Here is a 16,347-nt window from a genome sequence, read left to right as displayed (position 1 = left end):
ACTACGCCCTGCCACAGCCACTGCACGAATACACAGTGACACAGCACGCCCTACGTAGACGTAGACACGTAGTTAATGTGGCGTACGAGTACGTGCGATGCGGTACGTGCACAGTTATACACCACTGGCACACCGCACACCAGTATTCTAGTCGGGAGCCCATGCCCTGCGCCCCTGCCCGTGTTCCCCGCCAACCTCGAGCCACGAACAGAACAAAACAACGAACAAAGCGCGCCGAGCAGGAGAAGGATTAGCTTAAACATTCATGCGTTCTTCCACTAAAACTAGTTAGAAGCCACAAGTATCTAATCCTGGGACTAACTTAAACATCAATCAATCATCATCTACAGACACACCACCATGCACAAACCCTGTCGTCTCAACCTGTGGATCTCCCCCATTCCCAAATTGCAAACGAATTCCTCTAATTAATCCCACCACTACAGATTCGAGATTACAGCCTACAGCAGCAGGAGCTGCCTCAAATGGTGCCAGAGCAGCGTCGCCAGTGGCGCTGCCATCAACAGCCGCGCCGAAGCGGCTAGCGGGGCAACGGCGGCGGCGGACGCGTCTCCGGTGGCCATGTTGGCGAGCCACGAGACGCCGCCCTCGCTGCTGCTGCCGCCGAGGAGCACGCTGCCTTGCTCCCCGCCCTCGATGCCGAGACCGCCGCCGCCGCCCATCGGCATCGCGCTGTCCGGGGTGGCGTCCGTGAACGTCGTGCCGGGCATCATGGTCCCCGTCGGCATGGCCGGCGTCGCGCCCGGCACCGACGACGTCCCGGGCACAGCCGTCGGCGTGGCGCCCGGCACCGTCGTGGTGGTGGTCGTCCCCGGTACCGTCGTCGGCGTGGCGCCCGGCATGGTCGTCGACTTCTGGCTGCGCTCACGTGGCGTCACGGACACAAACAGGAGCAGGGCAAGATCAGTTCACATGCTCATTACTGAACGAATGGGCAAAAGCATTGCGAACTATTATTAGAAAACAAGGGCGAGAAAAGAAAAGCTTAGCCAAAGATAAAAAGATCATTCATGCCAAGATCTTGTAGAACCAATATTCCTAGCCTTTCCCCTTTCTAGTCACACAGGATAAGCAGCTTAACGTTGTCAGATAAGATAATGCCTTTAATTAGTTGCCTAACTTCTTCCCCACAGAAAAGTCAGAAATCTGACAATGCCAATCTTGTGAGTTGTGACAAGAGGAGCCAATTGATGGCTGAAGCTCTTTGTAGTAATTAGTCAGAAATCTCTGACAATTTTAGTGAGCTAAAGGACAGCAGAGAGGAAGCACGGGAGGCTGGCATGGCAGCTGGCTGTGTACACACTAGCTAGCAGACAGCGGTAAAAGCAGAGCCGCAGCAGATCAACCCCCCTTCACAAGCCAAGATCCAGACCAGCTTGGCAGAAGCACAGTGCCAAATCCTCATTCAATGTCTCTAATTTTCTCTCTCTAGAACTTGCAATGCGAAGGACGAACCAATTATTTGGGCAATGGAGGGGGAGAATGGCCGGACGGACCTTGGGGTGGCGCCGGGGCAGAAGGTGACGGTGTAGTCGGGGCGGCCGCCGCAGGTGAATGTGGAGGTGGGGTCGTCGAAGGCGTAGCTGTAGGAGCGCGGGCACGCGGTCTTGAACACCTGCGAGTAGGCCGTCGGCCGGCACGCCGCCGGGGACGCGAAGGCGCCGCTGCAGCAGTACTCGGGCCGCGCGAACGCGTCGCACGCGCTCCGGCACGCCGCGCCGCCGCCGGCCCGGAGCTCGGCGGGGCACATCGCGTTCAGGTCCGCGGCGCACCCGGCCGCCGCGCACGACGCGGGCCCGGTGGAGCCCCCGCCACCGGAGGTCTCCACGAGCACGGGGAGGTTGTAGCCGTCGACGAGGCTGACGTCGTAGAAGTCGAGCCCGCCGCTGCCGTCGAGCGTGAACTCGGCCAGCGTGGCCGGCGGCGCGGCGCCCGCACCCGCGCACTCGGCGGCGCCGGAGCCGCAGTCGCCCGTGGCGCAGACGAGCCGCCCCGTGGCGCCGTCCTGCGTGCAGCCCGTGCGCGCCCACATGCGGCCGGACCAGCCCGACGGCGCCGGCACCGCGCGGGCGGCGCCCGGCGCGAGCTCGAACCCCGTGGGCTCCAGCCGCGGGCTGCCGGCGTTGGACAGGACGCCAGGCCACACCGTGTCCGCGCACCGGTTCACGAAAGTGAACGTCGCCGCCTCCCCCTCTGCCAGAAACGGAAATGCTTCAGCTTTTGCTTACCCGCCATTACCGACGAACTCGCGAGATCTCGAAGAAGCAAGAAGCATCAATGTGGATTTGCCAAAAAATCATTACCTCTCCACAAGGCGAAGAGCACGAGCACAAGGACGGCCACGGATCTTGGCGACGCCATTGCTGCCCCTCGAGGCAATGCAGTGACAGGGTAGTGACTGCAGCTGCAACTGCGAGCACGAGCAAGAAGCGTGTTCAGTGTCACTGTGTCAGTGCAGTTACTACTGCCTGTACCGGTGGTGTGGTAGCGTGACCGTTCCCACCAGCCTTGTGATGGAGGGATGAGATGGGTGGAGTGGAGGACAGAGTGAGGAGGAAGAGCGGAGAGGGAATCTTTGGGGAGGCGCTAAGGCTGTACTTATAGCAGCAAATCACTTTACCTCGCTTTTTTTCGCCTTTGTTATGATCCCCTGTTTCCTGGGTAAGGGGGTGTTTGGATACGAGGTGCTAAACTTTAACAGTGTCACATCGGATATTCGGATGATAATTAGAAGAACTAAACATAAGCTAATTATAAAATTAATTGCAGAACCCTGTGCTAATTCGCGAGACGATTCCATTAAGCCTAATTAATCCAACATTAGCAAATGGTTACTGTAGCACCACATTGTCAAATCATGGACTAATTAGGCTTAATAGATTCGTTTCGCGAATTACACTCCAACTGTGCAATTAGTTTTGTAATTAGTCTATATTTAATACTTCTAATTAGCATCCAAACATCCGATGTGACGGGTGTTAAACTTTAACACGTTGGAGCCAAACAGACCCTAAAAGAGAAAGCTTGGGGATGGGCTTTCACTGTTCTTGTTCTTGATTGATAGTAGGATTATCTCTATTTGTTGCACGGGTGTGTAGCGAGGGAATTAGAAGGGGAGGATAAATTACACGGTCGTCTATACGAAGTGAGCAACAATGGTTGTGGCAGGCTGGCAGCTACTGGCCCTGTTGGGTAGCGGTGGGGTAAGCGCTTATAGCTGTAAAAAAATAAAAAAACACTTCCTAGCAGATTTGATCTAGCTTATGCGTTTTAGTAAAAATAGAAGCGGTGGGAGAAGCGCCACCAGAAAAATCTGAAGAAAAACGTGTCATTTGGCTGCTAGTTTTAGTTTATTTTAGCTGTAAGCAAACAGACTAATGACTCCTACAAAGGCCACGTACAACAATAGAGCCATAAAGGCATTCTGTAGGTTTTTTTTAATGAAACACCAGGCATTCTATAGTTGCGACCCAGTTCATAATGACAGCAACGGTTAAAATATTTACACGATTAATTACACAAAAATTGGTAAAAACCTTAGATAAAATAACTAACTGATGTGAACTCGTAGGGTTGATTCCCAATCTTTCAATGATAGGACATGGGATAACTTGATTGGTGGATGGAGACTACGTTCACGGTCCGACTACAGCCTTCCAAGAATGCTACACTTAGCAACTGATACACCACCTCCAATGGCTGCCGCGATCTTATGGAGCGTGACACCCAGCTACTAGGGCACTCGTCCTGCAAGCAATCGAAAAACTAGCAAGAATAAGTACAATAAGTATTGAATTACTATATGTAAATGAAGGTTTCAAACTCAATCTCCAATTTGGTGGGGTTCCGAAGAAAAGAAGATGTACGGCTGATCTAGCACGTGCACTTAATAGCAAGTAGCGAGAGCTAAACTTGATCTAAACAAAATTTGAGTGTTCCTGGTAGCAGCTTTGGTGTATAAGAATATGGGAAGACGACCACAAGGGTGTTGGGGTCATGCTCCAACCCTAGGACGCGTCCCTAATGGACCCAACTTGATATACGGCCCATTGGGCCAAAATAAAACGACGCAACACCTTGGACACAAAAACTTCTCAATAGTAATTTGATCATTACAGCCGCCTTAGAATAGATATGGATAGGAGTCTAGATCCATATGAAAATAGAATTCATAAGGATTCCATAAAGTACTTGAACGTCCCAATCCGAGTCCGTATGCGACCGTGGTGACCATCACAATTTGGTATTGTTCTGCAGTCTGAATCCAGCCTGCGCGAATCCTTTTCCCTTTCAGTGTTCTCCCTTGTTTCTCAGCAAAAAAAAGAGTGCACGTGTCTCCATGGTATAAATATGATGGACATGAACTCAAGAGTGTACTCACCTGATGGTTGAGTTGATGAGCACGAGCACGAGCACGAGTAATGGGATCAGAAATTGGTACTTGTGTCGGCGTGAATGTATCGTTGGTGTTGGTGTCCTCATCATCCTCCTCTTCTTACATTTGAGGCATCCTCGACTCAACCTCTCTCAAATACGACTTTAAATCTACAACGTTAAAGGTGGGACTAACTCCAAAGTCTGCAGGCAGATCTAGCCTATATGCATTGTCATTAATTTTCTCTAGCACTTTAAACAGTCCATCAGCTCGAGGCAGCAATTTAAATTTTCACAATTCAGGAAACCTTTCCTTTCTCAAATGCAACCAAACTAAATCTCCAGGTTCAAACTTTAGTTTCTTTCTTACTTTATCAGTAGCAAACTTATATTAGCATTCATACGCTCTATGTTTTCTTTAGTTGTTTCATGCAGTTTTAACATCAATTCAGCACGCTTAGTAGTATCAAAATTTAGTTTTCAGAAGATGGCAAAGACATTAAATCAATAGGAGCACGAGGCAACAAACCATAAACAATATGAAACGGGCACATCTTTGTAGTAGAATGAAGCGAGCGATTATAAGAAAATTCAATATGAGGTAAACAATCTTCTCACATCTTAATGTTCTTCTTTATGTTAAGTAGACAAAGTTCTATTCACAACTTCAGTTTGACCATTAGTTTGGAATGACATGTAGTAGAAAACAAAAGCTTAGTCCCTAATTTCGCCCATAAAGTCTTCCAAAAATGACTAAGAAATTTAGCATCACGATCAGAAACAGTTGTGTCAGGCATAAAATGCAAACGAACAATTTCTCGAAAGAATAAATTAGCAATATGAGTAGCATCATCAGTTTTATGACATGGTATGAAATGTGCCATCTTAGAAAATCTATCAAAAACCACAACACACTATCACATCCCTTCATAGTGCTTGACAATCCCAACACAAAATCCATAGAAATATCTTCTTAAGGACTACTAGGAACAGGTAGAGGCAAGTACAAACCTTGTGGATTTAACCATGACTTAGCCTTCTGACATGTCGTGCAACGAGCAACAAATCTCTCCACATCTCTTCTTATCTTTGGCCAAAAGAAATGACCAACAAGGATATCCTCCGTTTTCTTTGCTCCAAAATGCCCCATCAAGCCACCTCCATGCGCTTCCTGCAGCAACAACAAACGAACAGAGCTAGCTGGAATGCATAGCTTGTTAGCTCTAAACACAAATCCATCACTAACGATGAATTTGTTCCATCCTTTTGTTGGAGGTATGCCCTAGAGGCAATCATAGAGATGATGATATTCCATTTGTATTCATGATTTGTATATTGTGTTCATTGAATATCCATTAAAGGCTACTTGAATTGATTTGCAATTATGTGAATTGTATGTGAAACTCTTTACTTGTATGGTTATTCTAAAGTTGTCCCTAGTCGGAGTTCATGTGAGGACACACATGAATATTAGACTAGCACATGTATTAGTTGTTGACTATGTTTCACAAGTCATGGACATGGAGATGTTGAACTAATAATGTGGACACATGTTGAGACATGTGTTAGGACTGACCCAACACGAGAAGTAGTTCTCTCTTTAAACAACATATACGCTTTGTCCTTAGACCTGAGATTGTCGCATGTATTCTAGATGTGGATCGACCTACTTAGGGGCTATCAAACGCTACGCCGTAACAGGGTAGTTATAAAGGTAGCTTTCGGGTTTGTCAAGAAGCATGCTATGAGACATGGTCAATCAAGATGGGATTTGCCCCTCTCTGATTGAGAGTGATATCTCTGGGCCCCTCGAGTGATCGGATCTGAAAATGCATGGCCATGCTACGTACGGTTAAGAGTTAACCTACAAAGGGATTCCGAATCACAGGATCGAGAAAGAGCGGTCGGCTTGAAGCTAGACCAAATATCGTGAGGCAAAGGGAATAGCATGTATATTATGTTGTGATAGTTCGTCTGATATGATCTTCGTGTGCGCATAGGAGTTGGCACGTCTTGCTAGAGGCCGCTACCGACTATTGGGCCGAGTAGGAGTACTCGGGCCATGTCTATACGTATCCGAACCCAAAGGGTCGCACACTTAAGGGGCTGGAAGCCCAATTCGGAATTGATCCGAGTTGGATTAGGTTTAGGAGTACTAATGGGCCTCGGATCCAGAGGCCCATCAGGAACCCCTATAAATAGAGGGGTGGGGGCGCCCTAGGGTGACACACCTTTTGGCTGAACACACTTGCCGCGCCTCCCACGCCCTCGCCTGTTGCAACTCGCGGATCTAGCAGTCCGGCTTGCGACGCTTCCTCCCTGCACGTGTGGATACCTTGGAGGTGTTGCGCCTGCAGCACTTGGACAAGCCATCGACGAGCCGCCGACGAGCCACGACGAGCCGCAGCACCGGAGGCGATCTTGCTGTGCACGTGGACGAGCTGCTGAGGAGCTGCTGGACGTGATCGACTACGTACGATTACGTTGATCGACTACGTACGACTACGTGATCGTCTTCACTGCACCGACGCATATCTACATCTTCCGCACCAGTAGTGCGTCGAGTGGTAATCCCGTGATCCTTATACGGCAGTTCTTCCTGGTTTATACGCGGTAGAAATTTTGATTTGCGCTAGCGTAGCCTACCTCGTATTCCAACAGTGGTATCAGAGCCTTAGCTGCTTAGTTTTGAATTCGGGATGTGTGCATATGGAGATATGCGAGTTCTCTGTTTGATCTATGTCCTGATTTCGTGCCCTTGCTGCAATGGTAGTGTAACGACATACTCCTACCGGTCGGTTTCCGCCATCGGAGTTAAGTGATACACGTAAATCCAGTTGCAATGAGGGAAGATCAATATGATTGGTCAACTCGAGATCCAGGGTCATACGCCAGGCGCATTAGATGTGCAATAGTAGATGTGATCTACTGCCGGGGTCGGGATTTTGCCGTATGCGCATGCTTCGGTAAATCAGCCGTAACTTTTCGGTACGATCTCGGATCGGGGCGATTTCTATACGAAAATTGATCTACAGAAAAAGTTACACATGAATTTCAACGGCTTTGCCGTTTTCGACGAAATTAGATTTCCCAAATTCGGCTTGGAAGATGGAGTTTCGGGCCTCCCAAGTTTGGAACGTTAGGACGCCTAACTCTATTTTGCAGGATGTATGCATGTATCTTGTGATCAGTATGGCCCCCTTGTGTATGTGATGCATGTGTGTAACTAATTCGTGACCTGCGTGTCGCGCGTACGACAACACGGCAGGAGCCATATGTGTTGTCACCTTATTGTATTTAATGGTCTGCGTACCAATCTGTGATGATCCAAGCAACTATGTAATCTTCATTACTAGATTATTTACTAGCTATTAGGCGTAATAGCATAGTTCTTGGAGGACTCATCACCAGGAGGATGGCGCACATGGAACATGGAGATGGAGATCACCATGGTGAACAGGTTCTATGGAGATGGAGATCACCATATGAAAAACGGGCCATACTGTGTCACAACTGTGTGAATGCTATTCTGTTTATGTTTTACTTTCTGCATGCTGTGATGTTAGAAGTAGAACGATCCCTCACAAAGTTTAAGTTAGTATGCCCTCCCAACTAAAACTTGCACCGTCCCATGTCTTGTACAATTAGTGGTGGGTCTATGAAATTAGGGTGCCACTAGTTTTCCATGACTAGACGGGTTTGTGTCGGACACTTACACGCATAAGGGTTGGTTTGCTTAACAAGGTTATCTTAACGGTTAAGGACCTTGGGGCATAAAGGTTGGGCACCGAGACATGGAGATGTCACCCAACAACAGGAGTCATATGTGATATGATTAGCAAAAGTTGCTTACCGATCTACCTCGTTTGCTAGCGGTGATGCTAAAGCTCACTAGTAGACTTGTTAGTTGTGGATCCTGAATCACTAAGTTTCAATAGAGGGATATTGATTTTAGTGGGAGTAGATTCTGTTAAAATAGTTTAATGTAATTTGCTCTATCATGGATACGTTTGTCTTAGTGTATTTTGCATTACTTTTGTTGTAGATTAAATGGCACCTAGCAACACCACCGCATCGTTTGCTTTGCGTTCGGTCCTTGAGAAGGACAAGTTGAATGGAACAAACTACTCGGATTGGATCCGTAACCTGAGAATTGTTCTCAGGGCTGAGAAAAAGGAAGATGTTCTAGACACCCCACTACCACCAGTACCTGCTGATGATGCATCTGCTGCCGTTAAGGCTGCTTACAAGAAGGCATTTGATGCTAATCTTGAGGTAAGCTGCCTTATGCTTGCTTGCATGGAACCCGAGCTGCAGATGCAGTTCGAAACAAATCATGAGGCTTACGATATGATCGTGGCGCTCAAGGACATGTTCCAGACACAGGCTAGGACCGAAAGGTTCAATGTGTCCAAAGCCTTTCTGGAGTGCAAGTTAGCAGAAGGCGCAGCAGTAGGACCACATGTAATCAAGATGGTTGGTTACACTCAGCGATTGGAGAAGCTGGGCTTCCCAATGGGCAAAGAGTTGGCCACTGACTTCATTCTCTCATCTCTTCCGCCTAGCTATGGGAACTTCATCTCGAACTACCATATGCATGGGACGGAGAAGGGTCTGAATGAGCTGTGTGGTATGCTCAAGACAGCAGAGGTAGACATTAAGAAAAGCGCTAGTACCAGCCATGTGATGGCTGTACAGAACAAGCCTACCTTCAAGAAGAAGGGCAATTCTTGGAAGAAGAAGGGTAAGGCTGGAGTGTCCAAGCCAAACCCAGCGCCCAAGGCTAAAGCTGGACCTGCTCCAGATAAAGAGTGCTTTTACTGTCATGAACTTGGTCACTGGAAGAGAAACTGCAAGCAGTACCTAGCTTCGTTGAAGAACGGCGGAAGTAAGAGTACTTCTACCTCAGGTACGCTTGTTGTTAATGTTATAGACAACATATTTCTCGCTGATACAGTTATTAATTCTTGGGTATTTGATACCGGATCGGTTGCTCATATTTGCAATTCGATGCAGGGAATGATAAGAAGTAGAAGCGTGGAAAGAGGAGAAGTTGATTTCCGCGTGGGCAATAATGCAAGAGTTGCTGCTTTGACCGTCGGGACGATGCAACTCCACCTCCCGTCAGGATTTATTATGGAGTTGAATAATTGTTATTTTGTTCCTAGTTTAAGTCGAAACATTTTGTCTCCTTCATGTTTGATGAGGGATGGTTATTCATTTGCGAGTGAAAACAATGGTTGTGTGATCTCTAAGAATAATATGTTTATGGCTTTTGCACCCATTGTGAATGGATTATTTGTTTTAAATCTTGATGGTTCACCTGTCTGTAATGTAAGTGCTAAAAGGCCTCGGCCTAATGATTTGAGTCCTACCTACTTGTGGCATTGTCGTTTGGGTCATATAAGTGAAAAGCGCATGAAGAAGCTCCATTCTGATGGACTTCTAACTTCGTTTGATTTTGAATCATACGAGACATGTGAGGCTTGCTTGCTAGGCAAGATGACCAAGATGCCTTTCACAGGATTTCCTGAGAGAGCAGTAGACTTGTTGGAACTCGTACATAGTGATGTATGCGGACCAATGAGCACGACGGCTAGAGGAGGATTCCAATACTTCATAACTTTTACTGATGATTTTAGTAGATATGGCTATGTCTACTTAATGAGGCACAAGTCTGAAACCTTTGAAAAGTTCAAGGAATTTCAGAATGAAGTTGAAAATCAGCGTGGCAAGAAAATTAAGGCCTTACGATCTGATCGTGGAGGCGAGTATTTGAGCCACGAGTTTAGCAATCATCTAAAGAGTTGCGGAATTGTTCCACAACTTACGCCGCCTGGAACACCTCAGAGAAACGGTGTGTCCGAGCGACGTAATCGAACTTTGTTAGACATGGTTCGATCAATGATGAGCCAGTCGGACCTACCGTTGTCATTTTGGGGATACGCTCTAGAAACAGCAGCTTTCACACTAAATAGGGTACCATCTAAATCCGTAGTTAAGACACCATATGAGATATGGACTGGAAAGGTTCCTAGTCTGTCTTTTCTAAAGATTTGGGGATGTGAAGTGTTTGTCAAGCGACTTCAGTCGGACAAGATCACACCCAAGTCGGATAAGTGCATTTTCGTGGGATATCCAAAGGAAACTTTGGGATATTATTTCTACAACCGATCAGAAGGCAAAGTGTTTGTCGCTCGGAACGGGGTTTTCCTAGAGAAAGAGTTTCTCAAAGGAGAAAAGAGTGGAAAGACAGTGCATCTTGAAGAAGTTCAAGATGAGCCAATCGGGCAAGAATCAATGAGTGATGCTAACGTAGCAGAACAAGTTGAGATACCCATGGCAAGAGAAGCACCGCCACAACCACGAAGGTCAGCAAGGCTCCGCGAAATGCGAGAAATATTATTGTTGGACAATGATGAGCCTGCGACATATGCAGAAGCAATGATGGACCCAGACTCCAAAAAATGGCAGAGTGCCATGCAATCCAAAATAGAGTCCATGGGAGACAATCAAGTTTGGAACTTGGTTGACCCGCCTGATGGTGTTAAAGCCATAGAGTGCAAGTGGATCTATAAGAAGAAAAAGGACATGGATGGAAATGTTCACATCTATAAAGCACGACTTGTCGCAAAAGGTTTTCGACAAGTTCAAGGAGTTGACTACGACGAGACCTTCTCGCCCGTAGTGATGCTTAAGTCCATTCGGATTATTCTAGCTATAGCTGCATATTTCGATTATGAGATATGGCAGATGGATGTCAAGACAGCTTTCCTGAATGGAAACCTAGCTGAGGACGTGTATATGATACAGCCCGAGGGTTTTGTCGATCCGAAAAATGCTGGAAAGGTATGCAAGCTTCAGAGATCCATTTATGGATTGAAGCAAGCATCTAGGAGTTGGAACATTCGTTTTGATGAAGTGGTCAAAGGGTTTGACTTCACCAAGAACGAAGAAGAGTCTTGTGTTTACAAGAAGGTTAGTGGGAGCTCTGTAATATTTCTAATCTTATATGTGGATGACATATTACTGATTGGAAATAATATTCCTATGCTTGAGTCTGTAAAGACTTCACTGAAAAATAGTTTTTCAATGAAGGACTTAGGGGAAGCGGCATATATTCTGGGCATTAAGATCTATAGAGATAGATCGAGAAGGCTTATAGGTTTAAGCCAAGATACTTACATTGACAAAGTGTTGAAGCGGTTCAGCATGGAAGAGGCAAAGAAAGGGTTCTTGCCTATGTCACATGGCATACATCTCAGCAAGACTCAGTGTCCTTCGACTGCTGATGAGCGGGATCGCATGAGTAGAGTGCCATATGCCTCGGCTATTGGATCTATCATGTATGCAATGATAAGTACTCGCCCAGATGTTTCATATGCGCTAAGTATGACAAGTAGACACCAATCTGATCCAGGTGAGAGTCACTGGACAGCGGTGAAAAACATTCTTAAGTACTTGAGAAGGACTAAAGATATGTTCCTCGTCTATGGAGGTCAGGAGGAGCTCGTTGTAACAGGTTACACCGATGCTAGTTTCCAAACCGACAGAGACGATTCAAAGTCACAATCAGGATTTGTGTTCACGCTAAATGGTGGTGCTGTTAGTTGGAAGAGTTCCAAGCAGGAGACGGTGGCCGATTCTACGACAGAAGCCGAGTACATCGCGGCTTCGGAAGCCGCGAAGGAAGGTGTTTGGATAAGGAATTTCCTCATTGAGCTTGGTGTGTTCCCGAATGCGTCCAGCCCATTGAATCTCTACTGTGATAATAATGGGGCAATTGCGCAAGCAAAGGAGCCAAGGAACCACCAGAAGAACAAACACGTAATGCGGCAATTTCATCTCATTCGAGACTTCGTTAACCGGGGTGAGATCAAGATATGCAAAATACACACGGATCTGAACATTTCTGATCCGTTGACAAAACCACTCCCGCAGGCTAAGCATGATGCGCATGTAAGAGCTATGGGTATTAGGTACCTTCTAGATTGACTCTAGTGCAAGTGGGAGACTGTTGGAGGTATGCCCTAGAGGCAATCATAGAGATGATGATATTCCATTTGTATTCATGATTTGTATATTGTGTTCATTGAATATCCATTAAAGGCTACTTGAATTGATTTGCAATTATGTGAATTGTATGTGAAACTCTTTACTTGTATGGTTATTCTAAAGTTGTCCCTAGTCGGAGTTCATGTGAGGACACACATGAATATTAGACTAGCACATGTATTAGTTGTTGACTATGTTTCACAAGTCATGGACATGGAGATGTTGAACTAATAATGTGGACACATGTTGAGACATGTGTTAGGACTGACCCAACACGAGAAGTAGTTCTCTCTTTAAACAACATATACGCTTTGTCCTTAGACCTGAGATTGTCGCATGTATTCTAGATGTGGATCGACCTACTTAGGGGCTATCAAACGCTACGCCGTAACAGGGTAGTTATAAAGGTAGCTTTCGGGTTTGTCAAGAAGCATGCTATGAGACATGGTCAATCAAGATGGGATTTGCCCCTCTCTGATTGAGAGTGATATCTCTGGGCCCCTCGAGTGATCGGATCTGAAAATGCATGGCCATGCTACGTACGGTTAAGAGTTAACCTACAAAGGGATTCCGAATCACAGGATCGAGAAAGAGCGGTCGGCTTGAAGCTAGACCAAATATCGTGAGGCAAAGGGAATAGCATGTATATTATGTTGTGATGGTTCGTCTGATATGATCTTCATGTGTGTATAGGAGTTGGCACGTCTTGCTAGAGGCCGCTACCGACTATTGGGCCGAGTAGGAGTACTCGGGCCATGTCTATACGTATCCGAACCCAAAGGGTCGCACACTTAAGGGGCTGGAAGCCCAATTCGGAATTGATCCGAGTTGGATTAGGTTTAGGAGTACTAATGGGCCTCGGATCCAGAGGCCCATCAGGAACCCCTATAAATAGAGGGGTGGGGGCGCCCTAGGGTGACACACCTTTTGGCTGAACACACTTGCCGCGCCTCCCACGCCCTCGCCTGTTGCAACTCGCGGATCTAGCAGTCCGGCTTGCGACGCTTCCTCCCTGCACGTGTGGATACCTTGGAGGTGTTGCGCCTGCAGCACTTGGACAAGCCATCGACGAGCCGCCGACGAGCCACGACGAGCCGACGACGAGCCGCGGCACCGGAGGCGATCTTGCTGTGCACGTGGACGAGCTGCTGAGGAGCTGCTGGACGTGATCGACTACGTACGATTACGTTGATCGACTACGTACGACTACGTGATCGTCTTCACTGCACCGACGCATATCTACATCTTCCGCACCAGTAGTGCGTCGAGTGGTAATCCCGTGATCCTTATACGGCAGTTCTTCCTGGTTTATACGCGGTAGAAATTTTGATTTGCGCTAGCGTAGCCTACCTCGTATTCCAACACCTTTCCCATCTTTACAATGCAGCAACACATCTTTAAAATCAGCATCATGAACATATTGGTCTTTAATTGTTTCTAATCCAAAGATTTTGTAATCAAGGTTATTCAGCAAGGTATATCTCCTAGACAAAACATCAGCAATGATATTCTCTTTCCCTTTCTTGTGCTTAATAACATAAGGAAAAGATTCAATAAATTCAACCCACTTGGCATGTCTAAAGTTCAATTTTCCTTGACTATGAATATGCTTCAAAGATTCATGATTAGAATGGATAACAAACTTTTTGAGCCACAAGTAATGCTGCCATGTTTCTAATGTGCGAACAAGAGCATACAATTCCTTATCATAAGTAGAATAATTTAGAACAGGCCTGCTCAATTTTTCACTAAATATTGCTACAGGTTTGTCCACCACCCAATCCAATTCCACTAGCATCACATTCAAGCTCAAAAGTCTTATTAAAATCAGGAAGTTGGAGGAGGGGTGCATGTGTCAACTTATCTTTCAGCATGTTGAAGGAGTTCTCTTGTACTTTGCCACAACTAAAAGGCACTTCCTTCTTTGTAAACTCATTCAAAGGTGCAGCAATGGTGTCGAAATCCTTCACAAAACGGCGATAGAAACTAGCAACCTAGGAAACTCAGTACTTGTGTGATAGTCTTTGGTACAAGCTATCCCTGTATAGCTTCTACCTTGGCTTGATCGACCTCAATTCCCTGTGGAGTCACAACATAGCCGAGAAAAACACTCGATCGGTGCAAAAGGTGCACTTCTCAAGGTTACCAAATAAACGTGCATCTCGTAAAGTATTAAAAACAACAAGTAAGTGATCACGATGTTCATCCATAGATTTGTTGTAAATCAATATATCATCAAGTAGACTACAATAAATTTTCCAAGAAAGCACGCAAAACCTCATCCATTAATATCATAAAAGTACTAGGTGCATTAGTTAACCTAAAAGGCATGACTAACCACTCATATAAACCAAACTTAGTTTTGAAAATAATTTTCCATTTATCTCCCAATTTCATGCAAATCTGGTGGTACCCACTACGCAAATCAACCATGAAAACACAACATCACCACTCAATTCATCAAGCATATCATCTAAATGTGGAATAGGGTGTCGATATTGAATGGTGATATTATTAATAGCTCTACAATCAACACACATATACCATGTTCAATCTTTCTTAGGCACTAAAATAATTGGAACAACATAAGGACTAAGAGATTCATGTACATAACCTTTGTCGAGTAGTTCTTGCACTTGTCGCTAAATTTCTTTTGTTTCCTCTAGATTTTTTTTGTATGGCACACGGTTTGACAAAGATGCACCAGGAATAAGATCAATTTGGTGCTCAATCCCTCGTATTGGTGGCAGCGCCGCTGGTATCTCACTTAGAAAAATATTAGAATACTCTTGCAAAACGTTAGCAACAGTAGGGGGCAAAGAATGCTGCATATCGTGAATTGAAATCAAAGCATCCTTGCATACCATAGCATAGGCAACAGAAGTGGAAGCAACCAATTTATTAATATCGAATTTAGTAGCAAGCAAATAATGTCCTTTCAATCTTATCTCATCTTTCTTACTTCCAATAGATTTGGCATTTTTATTGTTCTCAGTTTTGGCTTTTGTTGTTTTAGCAACATCATCACGCACAATAGCTTCAGGAGACATAGGACGCAAAATAATTTTCTTATCATTGTGTATGAGGGAATACTGATTTGATCTACCATGATGCATACAATCCGTATCAAATTGCCATGGTCTACCTAGCAAAATATTACAAGCTTCCATAGGCACAACGTCACATTCAACAACATCACGATACGAGCCAATAGCACAATTAACTTGTACCAGCTTGGTTACCTTTACCTTACCACTGTTGTTCAAACATCGAATGTGATATGGATGTGGGTGCGGTTTCATTGTAAGTGCAAGCTTCTCCACCATATCCCTGCTAGCCAAGTTGTTGCAACTACCTCTATCAATGATCAAACGGTACGAACGCTCTTTAATGACACACTTTATTTGAAATAGTGTATACCGCTCATTCTGCTCCGCCTTCTCCATTTGTGCACTAAGCACACGCTGCACAATGAGGCTCTCATAATGCTCTACATCCTCTGCACCAATTTTCTCTACTGTTTGTTCCTCCCTACCTGCATGGTTAGCAGCAAGCAAGGCAAGTGTATCTTCATCAAAATCACTAGTAGAGGAATACCCACCATCCTCTTTGACTACCAAAACACGTTTGCTAGGATAGTCATGCTACACGTGTCCATAGCCCTTGCAACGATGGCATTGAACTTCTTGTGTTTTACTTGTGGATGCAACTGAAGAGGCGCTAGTGGCTGGTTTCTGGACAGATTTGGTTGCTGAATTTGTGGGAGAACCACGTGGTTTGTCACTGGAGGGAGGCGGTGGTGCTAGTCAACTCGGCGGGGGAGTGAGTGGATGTGCACATCCGGTTAGGGTGGTAGTCATGCGTGGCTGCCATGATGTAGATTTTCCTGCAGAAATA

At 45.8% G+C, this 16,347-nt stretch overlaps 1 protein-coding gene across 1 annotated transcript; it reads right to left on the bottom strand.

Moving 5' to 3' along the window:
- Positions 1-239: 239 nt before the first annotated feature.
- On the bottom strand, positions 240-2,608 carry LOC101771079 (thaumatin-like protein 1b). Its single transcript, XM_004983337.2, has 3 exons — positions 2,325-2,608; positions 1,518-2,214; positions 240-879 (listed from the first exon to the last, which is right to left on the bottom strand). The coding sequence occupies exons 1-3, from the start codon at positions 2,380-2,382 to the stop codon at positions 462-464; spliced, it is 1,173 nt and encodes a 390-aa protein (XP_004983394.1). The 5' UTR covers positions 2,383-2,608; the 3' UTR covers positions 240-461.
- Between the last annotated feature and the right edge of the window lie 13,739 nt (positions 2,609-16,347).

Source organism: Setaria italica, chromosome IX, assembly GCF_000263155.2.
Source record: "Setaria italica strain Yugu1 chromosome IX, Setaria_italica_v2.0, whole genome shotgun sequence".
In the NCBI taxonomy this organism is placed as follows: Eukaryota; Viridiplantae; Streptophyta; class Magnoliopsida; order Poales; family Poaceae; genus Setaria; species Setaria italica.
Note: the sequence above shows the minus strand (reverse complement) of the source record. Positions and strands in the feature narration are given on the sequence as shown.